Source organism: Strix aluco, chromosome Z, assembly GCF_031877795.1.
Source record: "Strix aluco isolate bStrAlu1 chromosome Z, bStrAlu1.hap1, whole genome shotgun sequence".
Taxonomy (NCBI): Eukaryota; Metazoa; Chordata; class Aves; order Strigiformes; family Strigidae; genus Strix; species Strix aluco.
In genome coordinates, this window is record NC_133971.1 from 14,724,270 (window position 1) to 14,744,808 (window position 20,539).

General features: G+C 41.3%; 1 protein-coding gene across 1 annotated transcript in view; it reads right to left on the bottom strand.

Moving 5' to 3' along the window:
- CMYA5 (cardiomyopathy associated 5) overlaps window positions 1-20,539 on the bottom strand; it is a 49,484-nt gene that overhangs the window by 26,291 nt on the left and 2,654 nt on the right. The window contains exons 2-3 of the mRNA XM_074812047.1: window positions 2,821-14,146; window positions 468-563 (exon numbers count right to left, since the gene is read on the bottom strand). Of these exons, the coding sequence (XP_074668148.1) occupies window positions 468-563; window positions 2,821-14,146 (11,422 nt within the window). The remainder of the gene's footprint in view (window positions 1-467; window positions 564-2,820; window positions 14,147-20,539) is intronic.

The window sequence follows — 20,539 nt, forward strand, 5'->3', positions numbered from 1 at the left end:
TTTTACTGTTTAAAATTAAACTTCTATATTTAAGCACTGAGACAGGAAGTCTGACTACAAAATAACTAAAAATCCATACTTTCAACTGAAATTAATACAGCCCTCAAGGCTTAAGAGCTTGGGCATTAAGAACTTAAGACAATGGTCAACTCATTTAGATGCTTCACACAGGATTCTAAATAAAGACACAAACAGTGTGAGCTTTTTATAAGCATAAAAAAAAATATAAGGGAACTTTTTTCCTCCAGTGCTTGACAGTCACATATTCCACTTGGCAATAATGTGCAAAAAAAATCAGCATTTTTCTTCCCCTAAAGTTAACACCTTCCAGTGGAGGAAGTCAATTTGAGGACTGGAGAAACAGCCCATTTTAGTGGAAGCAGTGAGACTACAAAACAAGGCAAGCATATCTTAGAAGTAATTTTGTAGAGAGAAAGAAAACTAGTGTGATAAAACACTGGACTTACCTCAACAGAGTTAAATAGTGATTCAATATCACTCACAAACCCTTCAATCTTCATTGACTTTTCTTCCAGTGCTATTAGCAATTCACTTAACTGATCCTGAAATTTAAAATGTTTCAGTAACATAAGCATGTTCTTTTATAAAGTTTTTACACACAACTTATTTTAGGTGAATTATTTTTTTGTTTTGCCATGATCCACCATTGGAACAATTGCTAAATTAAGTTCAAGTATCACCCTGGCTACAAAGACAACCACAGAAATAGCAACTGGAACAGTCACAAAACTGTTTTTGAACCAGAAAAAGTGAGCTCAGTTCAACAAGGTGCTGAGTGTCTCTATAAGTTGTTGAACATTATGAATTCCAGTGCAGCTTTGCTAGAGACAGAGGGTACTCAAAACCTCATGAGGGTTCTCAAGAGATCACAGAAACAAACCCATAAAAAGGAATATAATGCAGGTAATTATGAAGCTAATAGATTATGCAGTGTCATGATTTTTAAAACTAGAATTTTAAAGATATTTCCTATAAACAAGAATTCATCAAAATCACTGATTGAATTAGATGTGGAAACAAAAGCAGTCCAAGGGACAACAGGCATGACTCAGAACTTTTTCTTAGTCCTTCTTGACCTTTTGTGAAAGCAAGCTGGACATCTGCTCTGGTGCAATCTTAGTTCTAATTAGCTAGCATGAATCTAAATGGAAGATTAACTTCCTTTGGTAACAGCTTCTTATTATGGCAAACTTTTACAGCTAGATCTGTTGAAAACTAGCGTATGACTTTCCATTAATTATAAATGTCACATTGGACTGTACCATTGAAAGCTCACTTTACAAATACTTAGGGTAAATCATCAAGATTTGGAGGCAAACTGCTGTTTCTCAAGATAACCTATAAAATCTGACAGATGTCATCCATAGCTCATTTCATTTACTGTGAAGCTATGTTCCTGCAGTTAAAGTTCAGGTGATAAGCATTTTGCTATCTTAATGTTTTCTCAGTAATTATATAGAAGTAACAAGAAACATACAAATGCCATCTCAAGGTAACCTGAGCCCTGAGTGCTACAAATCATGTGAAGCCAAGCCTGTGTTGTGGTCAGATTTAATACTGGCTTCATGACTGTGTTCCACAGCCAGGGAGTGATATCATAGGATGTTTATTTGCGGCTTAACTTGGCTTGCTGCAATGCAGGTACATGTGAGGGATGGCTGGGGTCTGTGACTTTATTACTGGCTAATTATCACTTCTAAACCAAGCAGGAACGGTCCTATATAAAAAGCAACTCTGCTGTCATACATCTGCACATCATGGAGAGAGTTTGTAAATAGATATCGGAAACTGCCACATTAACTCCTCCTACTTCTAATTTCTCTCTTTTGCATATGAGTTAACATAAAGATAACATAAATACCATCAATACAAGCCCTTCTGGAATTTCAGTGAAATTACACAAAATCTGTTTTACCATCAGCTGAATATGTGCCAGGAAAGAGACCTCACCTTTCAGATACTGGGGTGAGATTAAATAGCTGGTAAACAAGAAAAGAACATCTGTATACTTGTATATGAACAAATCTGATACAGGAAAAGTGAGACATCACAAACAGAACTACAATTTAATGAAGAATAGCCTCCACAGAAATGAAAGCATTTTCATTAGTATCGATAGCAAAGGACTAGGCTACTGAAATAGAGGGCATTTTTATCTATCTTTTACAGTGGCACAGCTTAGAGATAGTGGGAAGAAGTAGGACTTGCTAAACTCTTACCAATGCTACAGCTAAAACACTGTTGGCACAGATGAACATGAACTGAACAGAAAATGAGGATGGTTTCAACAAAACAGTGTAGTGTAAACTGTGTAACTTGTCTAACATCTCTGAGCAACCAACACATGTAACTGGGACAGGGAACACTCTATGATGATACTGGTCTCCACATATGGAGGTTTCTGTACCTTGTCAAGTGAAATGAGCTGCTGTTACTAAAATTTTATTTTCATAGAAACAACACTCTTCCCATTTCTCACCCTACACATACAAACCAGAATAAACTCACACAGGTGAGAAGGCTAAAAGATGGAAAATCTGCTAACAGCTACATATATACAAGGTCATTCAAACTTCTGAACAAATAAAATATCAGCTTAGCAAGCCTAGGACTCTAGAGAATACCTTAATAAGATAGTCTCCCTTCAAGATCTCTAACAGGTGTTTAGGAATAGTTTTTATTTTATAGATACTGTGACTTAGCTTCTGGAGTGCTCTCTGAAACCTCTCCCTTGACAAAACAGGAGGTCTGGAGAAATTACCCTCAGTAGCTCCTTCCCTAACCCAAATTAATTCTTACCTTCATCTTGGTTGCAGCATCATCTAGCGTTGTGACTTCATGGTCTTTATGGTCTCCAAAAAGCTTGTCAATAGCAGATATTGGGCATTTGCAGTGGTAACAATATGTGTCTGCTTGCACTTTCTTCAGTTCTCTTTGTGGGCTCTCAACTTGAGGAATGTTTGTTGCTGATTTTTCAGGATTCATCAGCACAAAGCCTGAATCTTCAAGCTCAAGAGGTGTTCTTTGCTCTGGCTCATTAACGAATTCATAACTATCACCAGCATGCTCAAAAGAGTCCCTGTCTTCAAATAATAGCTCCTCATGTGTTAATTGAGATGATATTTCATCTTGCAAAAGTTCTTCTTGTGTAATCACATCATAGTCCATTGACTCAGCAAGATCTTCATAAACATCAGGGTGCTTCTCCTCTCTTTGCCAGTCTGGCTTCTCTGTTTGCTGAATGCTAGGGACACAGGAAAGATTTTCCTGAGTATACAGAACATCTTCACTGTCTTCAACAGGAGTCCTGACATATGGGACGTACTTTTCCATTTGAGGAACTGCTGTTATGTCATGCTGTTCTTCCTGCTCATTACCAGCTTCTTGATATGTAGCTCCCTGATAATCCACTAGTTGACTTGATTGCTCTGGCAACTCCTCAGTTGTTTCTACAGGTACGTTTCCTTCTTCTCTTTGTTCAGTGGCATCGGTTCTTGTACCTGAAAGAATTACTTTGCTTCCAAAAGGAATGGCATGCGTTGGTTTACAAATTGTTGCTTGAATGTCACTGTCAACCTGGGCTTTCTCACTCTTCACAACACCCCTTTCTGGCAGAACCTCAGTCCTGACACACTGAACATCACCAGACCCCCGCTTGTGTTTGTCCTCTGAACTCTGAACTGAAATTCCTCCACTAAAAGACTCATCTTCTGGTATCTGATCCTTTTGAGTCCTTATGGCCTTACTTGGAATTTCATCTTTAAGAATGTATTTTTCAAAATATATTCCCGTTCCATCATCTGTGTCTGAATTTCTACTAGGGAAAGATGCATTAGAATTACCACTTTCCTCATCAGAGGGTGTCTCATCCTTTGTCTTTTCTCCTACTGCTTCTGCATAGAGGTCCTTGTATAGAAACGACAGAGCAGGTGGCTCCTCTAGAAGCTCTGGATTAACCGCAGCAACAGTGGTAGGGAACAACAGAGATCGTTCTAGCACGCCTTGTTCCGAATCAAAGAGCGGGGTCCCTGGTGGCTTTTGTTCATCTTCTGTATTTGCAACCTTTTTACTGCTAATATCAATTGATTTCTGCAGAGGTAAAGGTTTTGGAGCATCTGCATAGGACTGCATTTTGCTTTCTCCTTTTGCAGTACCATAAAAGACTTCATCCAGATCCTCAAGTAAGGAAAAATCCTCTTCCATAGTATCTACCTCAGTGCTTTCTTTAAAAGACACGGCTTCTTCCACAGGTTCATTGGGATCTTCTGTCACACAAAACAATGAACTTGGACTTTCAAAATGTGGCTTAATTGGGGTTTTGTCATCAATTAATGTATATTTTTCAAAATAATCCATATCAGCCATACCATTACTAGGATCCAATACTGCACTATTATTGTTTTCTGGCAAAACAGGATTTTCTTCTTGTGTTCCTCCAGTTTCCTCAACATCATCATTTTTGACCAAATCTTTTAGTTCATGGCTTGCAGGCTTTCCCAACACTGAGCTTTCTGAAATTTCTGTGGCTGTCCCAGAAGCTAGGAGTCTCTGGCTATCATCAACTAATTTTCTTTTAAATGAAGGGTTTGTTTCCAAGTATTCCAGTTTATCTGCCATGTGTTCACTTTCTTCTTGATCAACAGAAGAAATACATGTAGGAGCATGAATATTGAGTATCTCATAACCTTCTGAAATTATATTAAATAGATCTTTTTGTTCAGTAGTCTCTGGAGCATGCTGACTGTCTTCTACAGTGCTCACATGTTCCTTTTCTTCCTCTTCTCCTCTCAGGCAATGTTCAGGCACTTCAGACACTTTGTCCACCTCTGGATGTTGCGTTACTTCCATTTTTGCAGGGTTTCCAATGCTAGTTTCACACTCTGAAGCTTTGTCTGGACCTGGGTTATCTCCTACCAGAGATGGTAAATCATACCTTTGCATTCTGTGACTAGTGTCTGAGGACCTTCTGTGGGAAACTTCACTTGACACTGAATCAGAAACTCTAAATGTATGTCCTTTATTCTTTGTAGCACCATGAACTGTAAGTTCTGTGCAACATTCAGCTGGGAAATGTTTTGATCCAAAATGAGAAGCTTCATCTGGAGAAAGTTGAATTCCTTGTCTGTCTACTTCTGCAGCTCTTATTGGACTAATTGAACGAGCTTTCACCTCTTCTGCCAGCCAGCTAGCTAGCCCAAAAGATGGAATATCTGGATTCTGCTTTTCATCAGAACTAGAGCTAGCAGACTTAATCTCTCCTGAAGAAAGGCTTCCCCGTTCACCAGAATAATGCTGAGGTTTGTGTACCACTGTTTCATAAAGAAGATCTGATGAAACAGCTCCCAGATGCTCTAAGGATGTATGCTTTTGGTTTGCAAAATATTGTTGCATTTCACATCTATCCTGTCCTTCAGTATAAACGCCTGAAACTATGTCAGATTGCTTTCCAAGCATGCCTATGACATCAGATAAAGATGATGGTATATTTTGTTTCTCTTCATCGTTAGTGAAAGCCACTGATACTAATTTTTCAGGTAATGTATAAAAAGGAACAAATGAATCTGATGACACTGCTTGCTGGTCTGCTACAGCAGTGACTTTTGACACTGTGGTCACCAACCTTGGCACTGTCTGCACATTAGGTTGCATTTCTTGCTTATCCTGCTCAGTAGTGAATTTGGGGGTACTTCTTAACTGCTCTGATGACAAATAGTTTGTGTCCAACAAATGATCTTGAGATTCTTGCTCATCTTGGTCTTGTGTGTGTGTTAGAGACATACTTTCCAACTGCACTGTCTTCAAGCTTGCTGTTTCAGGTGAACAGAGCTGAACTTCTTGCAATTCTTTTTCATCATATGGTGGAATTACATGTTTGCACTCTGATTGTGCAGACTTGGGAATGAGTGGCTGCATGTTTTGCTTTTCTTGTTCAGCAAGGGACTGTGTGGGAAACAAATACTCAGAGGCTGGTTTTGAATAAGGTGGAATTTCTTGTTGATACGTTTCATCAGCTGAATAAAATGGAACTGAAGGTTCAGACTCCAGTTTTGAAGGTAAACTTAAATAATCTTGACTTTCTAGAGTTTCTGCTTTATCTGTAGAATATGATAAATTTAATTGTTCAGATTCTAATTGCATAGCTGTGTGGAAGTAGTGTGGAGCCTGTTCTCTCTCTGTTTCAGGTAAAATTATGTGTTCAGCCTCTGGCTGTGCAACCACAGGCAAATGTAGATGATTTTTTGTATTCTCTGCTTCTTTTCTTGCAAAGAAGAAACCTGACTCAGGCTGGGCAGCTTCTGACTGCTCTGTTATACAGTGGGTGTAAGACAAATCTAAGTGCTTGGGAGACAGACCTCCAGTTACAGGTGAGGACTTTGGACTTCCTTCTGGTTTTGCTTCAGAGACAGAATGTGAAACACCCAAAGCTACAGACACTGTTCGTTCAGGAAGAGATGAATTCGGTTGCATTTTTTGTCTCTCTGCTTCCTCAGAGGAAGAGGATAAATCTTGTTGTTCAGTTTCCAACTGGGCAGTTAGAGATGAAGTAGCCCCGGTGTCTTGCTCCTCTGAATGTCCTGCTCTCAGTGGGGCTGTTTCATGCTTTTCTCCTTTGTCAGTAGGATTTAATAAATCTGAGTGTTCAAAGTCCAGTTGTGCAGTTCCCTGCTCCTTGGTTCTGTCAAACATACGCGATACAGAAGGTGTTTCTGGTTGCTCTGTTTCAACAACAGAGTACTGCAAATTAATGCATTTCAGTTCATGTTGGGCCCCATCCTTCCACTCCATTTCACCTGTGAAATATGATGTCTCTGGATGCTCCAGCTGGGCAGTCTGTGATTGCTCTGCTTTGGTATAGGAGTACAATAAATCTGGTGGTTTAATTCCATGAGTCTCTGCTTTGCCAAGAGAATATGACAAATCTGGACATTTTGATTTTAGTTGTTCTGGTTGCAAATGTTCTGCTCTTCCTGTGGAATATGAAAAATCAGAAGGCACGAACTCTGCTTGTGTAGTTTCCTGGTTTTCTGTTTTGGCAAGTGAATGTGATAAACCTGGTTGCACTGAGCCTAATTGTGAAGCTGGTTTCTGCTTTTCTTCACCAAGGGAGTGCAAAAAGTCAGGGTAGGCCATTCCCTTTTCCTCTAGTTTGCTGAAGGACTCCAAAAGCTCTGGCTGTTGTCGTATTTCTTGGGCAGGTTGTGAGTGCTCTGGTTTGCCAGCTGGATACAATAAATTCATTTCTTCCACCATCAGTTGTTCAATTTCATGGTGCTCTTGTTGACCAATAGAATATGACAAATCTGGATAGTCTGATTTTTGATGGGGAGCTTCCTCTTCTGTTTCTCTAACAGGGTAAGACAGCTGCAGATGTCGCAACTCTGGCAATACCATTTCTTGTTCTCTTTTGCCAGAAGAATACAACAAACCTGTATGTTCCAGTTCACATTGCACAGTTTGTATTTCATCTGTATTACCAAGGGCATATGTTAAATCTTGTTGCTCTAAGTCCATTTGTGTTGCTTCTTGTGACAGTGTTTTGCAAATGGAATATGATAAACTGGGAAGTTCCTGCTCTGGATGTGCCATTTGTTGTTGTTCTGTTTTTCCAGTGGGATGAGGTGTTACAAGCTGCTCTGATTTCCATTGTGTAGTTGGTGACTGCTCTAATTTGTCACTGGAATATGACAAATCTGGACGCTCAACCTCTGTTTGTGCTGTTCCCCGTCCCTCTGTTTTGCCAGTGAAATGCAGCAAGTCCTGATGCTCTGCTTCCCCTTGAAGAGTTTGTGGTTGCTCTGTCTTCCCAGGGCAAGATGATAAATCTGTTTGTCCTAATCCAAGTTGCATGGTTTCTTGGTGCTGTGTTTTATCAGTGGAATATGATAAATCTGAATGCTCCAACTCCTGTTTCACCATTTCTTGCTGATCTTTTTTCCCAGAGGAATATAAGAAGTCCAGGAATTCCCCTTCCAGTGGGGCCCTATTTAGTTGCTCTGCTGTGCCATGAGAACTTGAAAACATTGGCTGTTCCAATTTCAGTCGTACTGTTTCCTCTGGGTATAATGTATAGCTTCCCCTCTCCTGTTTGACCTCCAGTCGTGCACTTCGCTTTTCTTCACTAACAGAAGATGACAAATCAGGGTACGGTACTTTGCCCATGGCATCTGAGACATCTGGATGTTCAGACTCCAGTGGGGCAGCCCATGATGGCTTTGTTTTGACAAAAGAATGGAACAAATTGTGTTCTTTCAACTCTGGATGTCTTGTTGTACGAGGTTCTGCTGTGTCAACAGAGAATGACAAATCTGCATATTCTGATTTTGCTTGGAAATTTTGCAGTCCTTCTGTTTTCCCCATAGAGCACTGGAGCTCAGGGTGTTCTGCCTGCATTTCTACACCTTCCCATTGCTCTTCTTTGCTGAGAGATGATGAAAAACTACCTCGCTGTTCCTGTTCTGGTTGAAACTTTTCTTGTTGCTGTACTGTGCCAGTGGAATGCAATAAATCTGGATACTCCAAATCCTCTTCAGCAATTTGAGGTTGCTGCGTTTCACCAATTGAACATGATAAATCCATTATTTCGGCCTCTGGTTGTATGATTTCATGGTGTTCTAATCTGCCAGCAGATAAATCTAAACAGTTTGATTTTGCACGTGCAGTTTCTTGTTCTGCTTCACTAACAGAAGAAGATAACTGCGAATGTCCGAATTCTGGCTGTGCTTTCTCACCTTGTGCAGGTTTTTTGAAAGAATGCAAGCAGTCTGGCTTCTCTTGAGCAGTTTGTGCTTGCTCTGTTTTGCCAGGCCAAGATGATAGATCTGGCTTTCCTAACACCGGTTGTGTAGCTTCTTGTGTTTGTGTTTTATCAATAGAATAGGATAAATCAAGATGCTTTGGCTCTGGTTTTGCCATTTCTCTTTGCTCTGTTTTACCTGCTCTGCTGACAGACTGTCTGCCATTAGGGCTTCCCAAGGCTGTGTGCTCCATCCCTTGCTGCCCCACTTTGTTGGCAGGGGATGCCAAGTCTGCATGGCCCAGCTCCAGCTGGGAAGGTGGGAGTTGCTCTGTTTTGTCATGAATGTACAATGCATCTGGCTGTTCCAATCCCAGCTGGGTCGTTGTCTGCACTTTGTTTAGGGAACATGCTAGACCAGGGTGTTCAGGTTTCAGCTGTGCAGTTTGCAATCCTCCTGCTTTGAAAACGGAATAAGGCAAGTCAGGACGTCCCTGCCCTGCTTCTGCCATTTCTTCTGCTGCTGCTGTATCCACAGAATGGGCCAAATGTGGAACTTCTGGCCAAACTCTCTTTTGTTCTGCTTTTCTTAAGGAATAAGTTTGCTCTGTTTCTTGTTGTACTCTTTGTTGCACCTCTGCGTTGTCCAGATGATATGTCACATCAGGGTTCTCTGCCGCTGGTGGGGCCATTTCATCATCTGGCCTGTCAATGGAAAATGATAAATCTGGTCGTTCCAAGTCCTCCTGGCCGTGTTTTAATTGCTCTGTTTTACCAGGAAAATGTGGTAACTTTTCTTGCTCTAGCTGTGGTTTTGTGGTTTGCTGCTGGTTTTCTCTGCCAGCAGAAATTTTTCTGTGTTTCTGATCCAACCGTACTACTTCTTGTTGGTTTGTCTCATCAGTGGAATGTGACCAATCAGGATGCTTCATTTCCCATGTTGCAATTTCTGACTCATTTGCTTTGCCAGGGGAAAATGCCAAATCTGGATGTTTTGACTCTATTTGTGCAATTGCTGGAGAAGCTCTTTTTCTGGCCACTTTAGGCAATTCTTGTTGTTTAGGTTCAAACTCTTGAGCCGCTTGTTCTTTGGCTTTACCAAATGAAAGTGATAAATCTGGATATTTTGAATCCAATTGTGAAGTTTCTTGCTGGTTTCTATTGCCATCAAAACATGACAGATCTGGGTATTTAGATTCCACTTCCATACTTTCATCTTGTGCTGCTTCACCAAGGGTTCCTGGTGAATCCAAATGTTCTGATTGTTGTTGTGTTTCTCCCATGGAGTATGAGAGCTCTGGATGTCCTGACTCCTGCTCTATGATGTTGCCTGGTTTTGCTTCACCACTGTTGCCTGAAGAATCTGGACATTCCATCACCAGCGGTGCAGTTTCTTGTTGCTTCAAAAATGGTGAGGTTGGATGTTTCAACTTCTTCTGTTGTTCAGCTTCATGAGAGAAATATGACAAATCTGGATATTCTGAACTTATTTCCATTTCTGGTGGAGTTTCTTTTCCACTGGAAGATGGCAAAAATATTTGTTCCTGTTCAGGATGTACTATTTCTGGTTTCTCTGTTTTGCCAGTAAAATGTGAAAAAAATGGTTGCTCTGATTTGTGTTGTGTCATTTCCTCCTGCATTTCTGTACTTACATAAAATGTCTGTTCTGGGTATGTCGGCTCTGCTTGTGTTTCTTCTTGCATTTCTTCACGTAAAGAATATGGCACAGACCCATGCACTATTTCTGGCTGAGCTATTTCTTGCTGTGCCAAATTAATTTGGTCTATGACCTGCAGCTCTTCTTTTCCCCAGGTTTCTGACAAATCTGAATATTCCATTTCCATAGCTTTTTTTTGGACTGTTTCCTGCTGTTCCAGCTGTCTTTGTACTATATCTTGTTCTTCCATTCTGCCAGAGGAATATGATATATCTGGCAGGGCCACATCCAGTGGTGGTGTTTCCTGTTGCTGACTACCAGCAGTGGAACAGAGGGGAAGCAACTTCTCCTGCTCCATTCGTACCATTTTCCCGGGCTTTGTTCTGTCAGTAGAATGTGAAGACCCCAAAGATTCTGACTCTACTCCTTTTTGCATTACTTCTCTAGTGGTAAATGAGAAGTCCCTATTTTCTGAAACTAGTTGTACATTTTCATGTTGCTCTGCTTCACTAATGAAATATGATGGCTCTGAACCTTCAAAGTCTCTTTGTACAATTTCTTGTGCTGTTTCTCCCTGGGAATATGGTGAATCTCCTTGTTTCAGCTTTGGTTGCAATATTTCCTGTTCTGTTTTGCCAGTAGAGTATGATGTCTCTGACTGTTCTGCCCTCAGCTGTGAGGTTTTATGCTGCTGTTCTTTTCCAGTAGAATATGACAAAACTGGATGCTCTGACTGCAGTTGAGTAGTTTCTCCTTGCATTCCCTTGGCACAGGAATATGGCTTACCTCCAGGCTGTGAATCCTGCTGTACAGGCTGCAGCTGCTCTCCTTTGTCACCAAAATATGGTGTAAGAGAATTATCCAAATCAGCGTGTGCCAATTCTTGCTGGTTTATTTTATTCATGGGATATGGTAAACCTGAATGTGCTGCTTCCAGATACCCTGCTTGCTGTGTCTCTGCTCCTCTGGTGGAATCAAATATATCTGGATGTACCAACTGGAGTTTTGTAGTGCTTTCTTTCTCTGCTTCTTCCATCAAATATGGTAAATCTGAAGGTACCAGCACAAGCTGTGCTGTTTCTTCTTGCTCTGCTTCTTCGGGGGAATAAGACTCTGGCTGTTCCAGTTCAAAAGGAACAGATTTTTGTTTTCCTGTTTTTTCCCTGGAAAAGAAAAACTCCTGATGTTCTATTTCCAGCCGTGCACTTTCCAATTCCTCCACTTCTTCCCTGGATAAAGAAAAGTCTGGATGACCTATCTCCCGCTGTGCACTTTCAGATTCCTCCATTTCTTCTCTGGAATATGAGAAATCTGGATGTTCTGCTTCCAGCTGTGCACTTTCAGATTCCTCCATTTCTTCCCTGGAAAAAGAAAAGTCTGGATGCTCCATCCCCATCTGTGTACTCTCTGATTCTTCTGTTTCTTTCTTGGAAAAAAATTCTGGATGCTCTGTCTCCAATTGTGAACTCTCCATTTCCTCCATGGAATACAAAAAGTCTGGCTGCTTTGTATCCAGTTGGGCACGTTTCAATTCTTCTGTTTCTTCCTTGGAATATGAGAAATAGAGATGCTCCATCTCCAGCTGTGCACTCTCCGATTCCTTTGTTTCTTTAACGGCAAAAAGCAGTTCTGGATATTCTGTCTCCAGTTTTGCGCTCTCTGATTCCTTTCTTTCTTCCCAGGAATATGAGAAATCTGGATGCTCTCCCTCTAGCTGTGCACTTTCAGATTCCTCCATTTCTTCCCTGGAAAAAGAAAAGTCTGGATGCTCCATCTCCACCTGTGTTCTCTCTGATTCCCCAGTTTCTTTGCTGGAATATGAGAAATCTGAATGCTCCATCTCCATTTGTGCACTCTCTGCTTGTTTGTTTTTTTCAATGGAAGAATCAGGGTGATCCGAATCTACTGCTTTATTTATAGCTGAAGTTTTCTGAGTTTCTTCTGTTTCTGTGTGAACAGGATATGAAATGCTGAAATATTTAGAATCTATCTTTTCAGGAATAGGTGAATTTAGTTTAACTTCTTGCTCCTCTGTTTCCTGAAGGGAGGAGGAAAAGTCTTGTTCAGACTTTGTTTTCTTCTCTAAGTGAACAGTTTGGGTGTCCAGTGGTGGTGGCTTTTGACCCTCCTTTTTTTCAGCAGAATACAATAGACATGAAGGCTCAGTTTCTGACAGTGCAGTTATTGACGAGTGACACTCAGTTTTTTGCTTCTCTGTTTCATCTACAGAATGTGGTAAAAGCACGTGCTCAGACTCAGATTGTGCACTTTCTGATGACTGAGGAATAATATCCTCCTGTCTTATTTCAGACAGAGTGGATTTAGCTGATGGAGCACTAGGTAGGTAAGAGGGAACTGTTGACTTCTGTGCTTCCCTCTCAGAATGTTCTGACACGGATGTTGTAGGCAAAATAGGCTGGGTACTTTGTCTATCTAATTCATTAACAAAACCTGCTGAAACAGACTGTGGTGCAGAATTAGGCTGAATTTCCTGCTCCTTTGGTTCATCCAGATGATCTGATGCTGTCAGCAGTGAGTTGTCTGGTTTCTTGTTTGCATTTTCAGCTGAGGGAAGTGGCACTTGTTTCTCTGATTTATCATTAGACTCCAATGAAATAGACCCTGTTTGCTCTGTTATTGATGTTTTGGATGCAGGTGAATAACTTTGTTCCTTCCTGGCTTCTTCAGGAGGCCAGGATTTCAGTGAATGTCCCAATACCTCATCTGGAGTCTCTGAAAGAGATTGTCTGTCTTTTCCTTCTTCATGTTGAAGAGTTGTTTCTGCACCAGAGCCTGAAAATCTGCTTGGTTTATCTTTCATTTTAATGGGTTTAGTATTTTCAGATGAAACATCATCTTTATTAGCAAGCCATTTTTCAAAGGGTGTTGCTGGTGAAGAATAGCTTTGATCTGCATGTGCTGTGGGTTGTTCTCTTTGCTCCCTTCTTCTCTCTGATGGTGTTTCAAGATTTCTACTTTTTGCTCTCTGGTAAGGTGTTGGATGTGTTGCTTCTGAAAGTGAACTGAACTTCTGCAGTCTTTCTTTTACTGATGTATCAAGGAACTGTTCAGAATCTCCTGAAACTGAGCTACTTCTCTGGATACTGATTTTCTCCAATGTTTCAGGGGCTGGCCCCATCCCGCTAAAAATTGAGTTGAACAGCTGGATTCTGGCTTGTACTGGTCCTCCAAGGATCGGCCCTACTTTTCTCAGTCTGCTCTCTCTAAATATTGATCTTATTGGAGCACGTTTTACTGGCTCTTCTGTGATGTTCTCTAGATCTTCTTTGTCATCCAACATTTCCTCATCTGTGTCTTGTGCTTCCACCTGCTCAACATTCAACACAGAGGCTTGCACATCTCCTAGAACAGTTCTTGGTTCTTGCCTCTGCATTCCAGAAGAGTCACGTTTTTTATTGCTCTGGCGTCCCTTCAGGCTTGTAGTTATTGGCAACCTATTTGAAGCTTTGCGCTTCCTTTTCCGAACAATCTTACCTTCATCCATAATAAAGATTACTTTTCCTGGAGGAGAACCTACTGGTGAACTTTCCATACTGTAAAGATCAGAAGTTGTACTAGTTTCTGAGGCCCAGGGAGTAGAACATCTGCTTGAGCTGGTTTCCCAGGTTATCCCACTGTCTTCACTTTGAACAGTTACCATAGAAAAGGAAGGGTTAGTCATGATGTACTGCAGCCTGGGTTTCACATCTTCACTTTGGATAAGATCTTTTAAACTAAAACCAAAAAGAACAAAAGAAAATAAAAGCTGTAAAAACACACAACAAATTAAATTATTGCAGTAAAACCTAAATTTTTACATTAAAGCAAAAATACTTTTCAAAGTTGTAAAAATACTGCATGTGCATAAATTTTGAAACACAAGCATAAGCAAAGTCATATTTCATCTGACAAATGTATTGTAGACAAATTTTTGTAAAGCTTCATGTTGCAAGGTTAGTTCAATGAAGGGGAGGTGTTTAAATGCTCTTGACAATGCAGGAAAACCAGTCTTTGATCTGACCTTCTTTTGCCGGTGTGAGATTGAGCTGATTCTGGAACCATTCTCCAGTGCGTGGTTATCTCACAGCATAATTTAAACCTTACATTAAACACTTAGAAGATACTGTCAGTGTTTTAATAGCACCCACACTTGCTTTGCTCAAGTGTAAATGATTATACAATGCTCAAAGGAGTAGGGAATCTATCCGCTAGTTTGTTACTGTCTTCTCATATGTTTCTTCCTCTAAGCACTTTACATATTTAAGAAAGTAATTTAGAATACATTCAACAATAAAAATATACCAAGCCCTCCCCAAATAAAAAAACAATGTTCTGTAAAGCTAACTTTAAACCTTATGATATGTAATGAGTGCACTGTCATATGATGCAATCAAATATCTCAGTTGAAAAAAAAAAGGCTGGAGAAATGTTTTCTGGGAAGCTTTAGGATAAAAAACAGTCTTAGAAATAAGAGTGTAAAGAACAACAAAAGCAATTGAAAGACATAATATAATTTTTAAAAATAAAGTATTTTTAAGGTTGCAATATTTGTTCCAAAAAAATACAGAAAAGGTAATCAGAACCCAAATATTTCTTGAGCAGACAGCAGTTCATTTAGGGAAATTGTATTAGTAGCTGAGGGAAAGAAAGTCAGAGTATCTGCTGGCAAAGGCAGAGGCTTCAGTAGAGCAGAGGTGGTGAAGTCTCTGTCATGCCCATGGAAGGATGCAAACCTATGGCCACTCAACATCCCACTTCCACTGAGCAGAGGGGAGGGTCACTTTCCAGGTGATTAGGATAGAGCACTTCTTCATCAAGAGTGAAGAAATGTGGCTCCTGACCACGGGATCAGAGAAGCAGAACCCATCTGACCAACTGCCACAGGCTGCAACCCAGCACCACCCGGGTACCAGACATAACTGCAGCTGCAGAGGCAGGAGGATACCCCTGAGAAGCAGTCAGCATTGTTTCCAGAGGGCACCAAGCACTTGGCAGAAGGAAGAGATCTTTGAAGGAGAAGAGGAAGTCCTGAGGAGAGCCATAATTGCTCCATCAAGCAAACTCTCTGAACTGTAATGTTTTTCTACAGGGCACTCAGCAAAACTGCTCAGTTCCTATCAGAAACAAAAAGGTAATCCTGGTATTAGCCATGCCGGCCTTATCTTTCCATGAATTTGCTCTCCAGAGCACAGAACAAGAAGGGCTGCCCTGCACTGGCCCATGCTGAGGTCTGTGGAGACTGATGCACAGACCATCTCATCCCTGATGTCTTTGGTGCTAACTAAAGACTGAAGTCACCCTGTGGGACAACAGCCTGACCAGGCAGTGGTGGGACAACATGGGTATCAAGTGGGCAAGAGGGTATCAAAGTCCAGTGATGGGGCTTAAAGCCAGTTGTGATGACTGGGCTGGTCTGGAGACTGTGACTAACAGGACAGGTTGGACTAAAGCCCACAATTCAAAGAGAGTCTGACAGTGCAATACTAAATAATGACATCTTAGCCAAAAAATACCCCAAAACCACCCCTCAAACAGATATAAGACCCAGGATGTACAGCTGATTTTCTGCCTTGGTGTAGTACTCTAGCAAGACTAGCTCCATAAGGTAAAATTTACAGGTTGGAGGAAGAGGCAAAGCAAACCAATCTATACCAACTGTGCTGCTAGCTTTTCCTTTGCCAGTTTCATGGGTTGGCATTAGGTTGACTTGGGCATAGCAAAATAAAATAAAATAAATCAATAGCAATAGTACTAAGGAAGCTTTCAGGACTTATTTGAGTCCACAATAACAGATGACTAATCTTTCTTTATTTTTCAACTTCTAAATCACTCTCGTATATTTTTAAACATATTTTTCTGCACTACCTGGTGTTATTAAATAAAACTCCATGCAGAACAGAGCATCACTCCCACTTCAGCTGGTATTAGTGAATAAGAACGGGCTGCCCTGGCCCTGTCTATGCAAAAAGCTTGAATTATTCACATCATTGTCCATTTCAAGGTTGCGGTGACATATTCCTCTAGAGTGTGATGAGATGGTGCTTTATATTTTGAAGATCAGAATGAAAGACACATAAGTCAAGCATTTCCTTCCAATATACTTCCAAATGTTGTCCTAGTTTTGTATACAATTTGTATGCTGCACAGCAGTAGCTGAAAGAACCCTCTCTAGTCAGATAAGTTCTCTAGTCTGCCATTACAAAAACACATTTGCAATGTTTCAGCTCCATAAATACAGATATGAAGCCACTGACATCCAGGGATAAAAAACAGTGCTGCCTTTGTTCCACGTAGACATTTCACACGCAATCCTGTCAGCATGTGTGCTGTCAGTTTGTTATTTTCTGCTAGGACATTGACTCAAACCTTTTGTAACTCTTGATGACACTGACAACTGGTTTTGTTCTTCCTGTCATAATAGCTCAAAATTACATTTTTCTTATCGCCTCCTTCTGCTTCTCACTATGACTTCGATGCTGTGTCCACTTGGATTTCAGGTTTCTAGTCTGGCCCAGCAAGCTGGGCACATATTCTCTTATGTATCATACCAGGGAAGAGTTTTCATCTCCCCAGCTGCTGGAGCAGTCATGTTCAGGCACGCTGAGTGAGGTCTGTCCATCTATGCTACACCACCACCATTGCAGAGAAGCACAGCTGATGGGCTCATCAGCTTTCTAAAATCCTCCAGAGCCTTCCTTCATCCTCCTCACACCAGACCCTGTCACTCCTGGTATATCAAAATTTGTTGCTGTTTGCTGCATAGCACCTCTCAAGCTGAAAACAACCCAGATAAAATGACGGAGTTGTCAAGCTGTGGCAGTGGCCTGCACTGCCAAGATCTCTTATTCCCTGAAGACTCCTACTTCAGCCCTGCAGGCATAGTGCAGGGAAGGTGGAAATCGGTATTGGACAGCTTGCCTTCCTATTTGAAGGAAACACTTTATTTTTCTGTGTTTGTGTTTTTGTTCTGTACATTCTTGTGGTTTCTGGCTTTACCACACTCCTCCTTTCCCCCTACAGCAATCAGAATGCTTAGCGAGGTCTCTGTCTCTTGCTCTGCATTTCCTAGGGCTATAGCTCATCCACCTCCTTCTTCAGGGTAAGAGAATTAGGAGTTACAGAAAGTCACTACTTTAAACCCAGCCTTTCACTTCTTAACCTACTGCTAACTTCCTTCAGTGTTAATAGTATCCCTTCTGGCAACACAGTGGCTCATGCATCTGTCCAAACTCAAATGAATACTTATCTAAAAGCAGTTAAGACAGCTGCTCACTCTGCTACAGAGCTGATTTTTATTAAGAGTAGCTGGGAGGCAGGAGCTGGGCCCATCTCACACATTTTGTTCCACCTTGGATGTTTGCAAATGTCTGGGAAGGGACACAACCTGCTGCAGTGCTCACCTGAATTCCATACATCAGGCCGTGGCATGGCCCAGTGGCATTGCTGGTCACAGTTTCAGATGCTACTTGAGAAACTGCAGCACCTCTGTGCCACAGAGGTCTGCCTTGCTCCCGCATTCTGGATTCTCCACTGTACAGGTCGTGGAGGGAGCACAGGTATTGAACAAACACTTCGGTCTGGGTGGGAGACTTCCTTTACACACTGATTTAGTCACTTTGCTGAGACCTAATGGGGGACTTCTTGAAGTCTGAGTGTTATTTCGGATGCAAACTGCACTGTAGTCCTTTATCAAGGACTCAGGTAATATTATCTAAAAGGCCGAAGAGAAACAAAACATGGAGTGATGGGTTGCAGCTGCTGGCAGGGGCTGGGACATGCAGTGGGGGCCCTCAGCTGCACCGCTCCCCACTGCAGTGCCCCCACCTTGATGTTTTGCCCTGTTGAGCTGCTCCCGGTGCCCTTTAGCTCCAGCCTCTGCCCCACCGTGCTCAAAATGGCTCGTGCAGGGCAATGCCAAGCCTCCGATTCCCACCGCTCTTGCCTTCCCTGTGCATGCACCCACAGCTGGTGGTGGGTAAACAGCCACAGGGGCCCTTTCTGCCCCAGCCCAAGGCAGGCCCTGGCTCATCTAGGAAACTAAAATCACACACCCTTTCCCCACATCTTTCTCTGCTTTGAGGAGGGTATGGCAAACTTTTCCTTGGGAAGACAAATCCCCAGCACTCCCATTTGCACCCCTTCTTTCCCACCATCCCATTTGCTATCATTCCACAACTTTGCTTTCCTGGATGCTGCAGCATCCCCCACACGGCAGGAAGTCCCCTTCTCAGCTGTGCTTCCACTTTCATCTGTTTAACCAATCATTCTAAGCTAGACTTCGCTCTAAAGCTTCCACCTTGTGGACGCACTGCTTCATATAAAAAAAATTATTAAAAAATAATTCTAGAAGTCCAGGACTTTTTCCCTATTTACCAATCTTAGGTCACCACTAAATGAATAGATGAAATAAGCCCCCTACCCATTCCAGGCAAACCAGCTACATGGAAACATATATAAATTGGCTGCAGAGTCCTTTTTATGTAAGCCCTGCATACAGACAGATCCAGAGACCTTCCCACTGCACAAGGAAATCAGCTGGGAACAGTTTGAGAAACAGAAGCGTGTCAGCACAGCTCGCCCATCATGTAGTTGTTAGAGACACAGATATTCCAGTGGGTATGTAAAGCAGTTAACTGGTAAACTATTTTCCTATAGCTAGACTTAATTCTCACTGTTACTAACACAAAAATTAAAACCTACTATCTTCATACTTATGTTTGCCTTAAAACACACAATACATGCTTTTAAAATATTTCCTCTGTTTAGATGATTAACCTAAAAAAAGAAAGGAAAGAAAGGAAAGATGGGGAGGCACTCTGTCAGAGAATGTAGTGGTAGGATGAAGGTTAACAGTTTTAAACTGAAACAGGGTACATTTAGGTTAGATATAAGAAAGAAATTCTTTACTGTGAGGGTGGTGAGGCACTGGAACAGGTTGCCCAGAGAAGTTGATGCTCCCTCCCTGGAACTGTTCGTCAGGTTGGACGGGGCTTTGAGCAACCTGGTCTAGTGGAAGGTGTCCCTGCGCATGGCAGGGGGGTGGGACTAGATGATCTTTAAGGTTCCTTCCAACCCAAACCATTCTAATGTAGCCTGAACAAATGTTTCTCATCAAGTACAAGGACTTACAGGACATACTACAGTCTGTACAAATGTTTCTCATCAAATACAAGGCCATACAGAATGTATCAGTTAGGTCAGTGTGTTCTTTAAACCATCAGCAATGATTTAGTAAGGAATTTCTAATCAGGAGCTACTGTCCTTGAAGAAGAAGAACCTGAAATATGAAAGCTCATTAAAATTGTATACCGTAAATCAGCTTAATTAGAGATTAGAGTGTCCTTTGGAGGAACCATCCTTATTATAACTGTAAAAATCATGCCCCCTGCTCTGAAGACCCCTGCCCAAATAAAGACCCTCACCCTTTGAGCTTGTGTAGAAAAATTAAAATACACCATAACTTTAAATTGCAATGAGGAATGTTACTAATCAATGAGGGATACAGTGATAAGAAACTAACCAATGGACATTATAATAAATGCGTATTCGTGTACCCTCAAGTGTATAAATACCTTAAAGCTCTTTTATGTGGTGTGCTAGGTTTGTGAAATTACCACCTAGCACCCATCTCTGTGCAAATATGGAATAAACTGCTATCTCATCTCTGTGTGTAAGATTGGCTTTTGCACACTGGGTAACGAACCCTGTTTGAGGGACACTATGATACTATGATTCTATGATTAATTCTACATGGAGCTAGAAACAAAAGACATTTGTCACAATCTGTCTATCTCAGATAGTAAAACGCCCAAAGGCAAGAAAACATTGCATGAATCCTCTGAAGATCAGTGGGTTATTTATGCTGACAAGGATACGATCGATGCCTTATCGCATCTTTATGATAGGTACTGATGTTGCATGTTGGTCTCATTACTTGCATAAAAACCTGTGTTAGGAAACCAAATTATTTAAAGATTACATTAAAAAGGGTAATAAAGATGTGAAACCCAAACTTTTCTGCTTTTTATGTGCATGCATCATGATTTTGAGGCAAGTCATAAACTCTGCTGCAGCTTTTGGGATTTCATTCCCCACAGCTGCTGCAGAGGGACTGGTGTGGAAGTGGA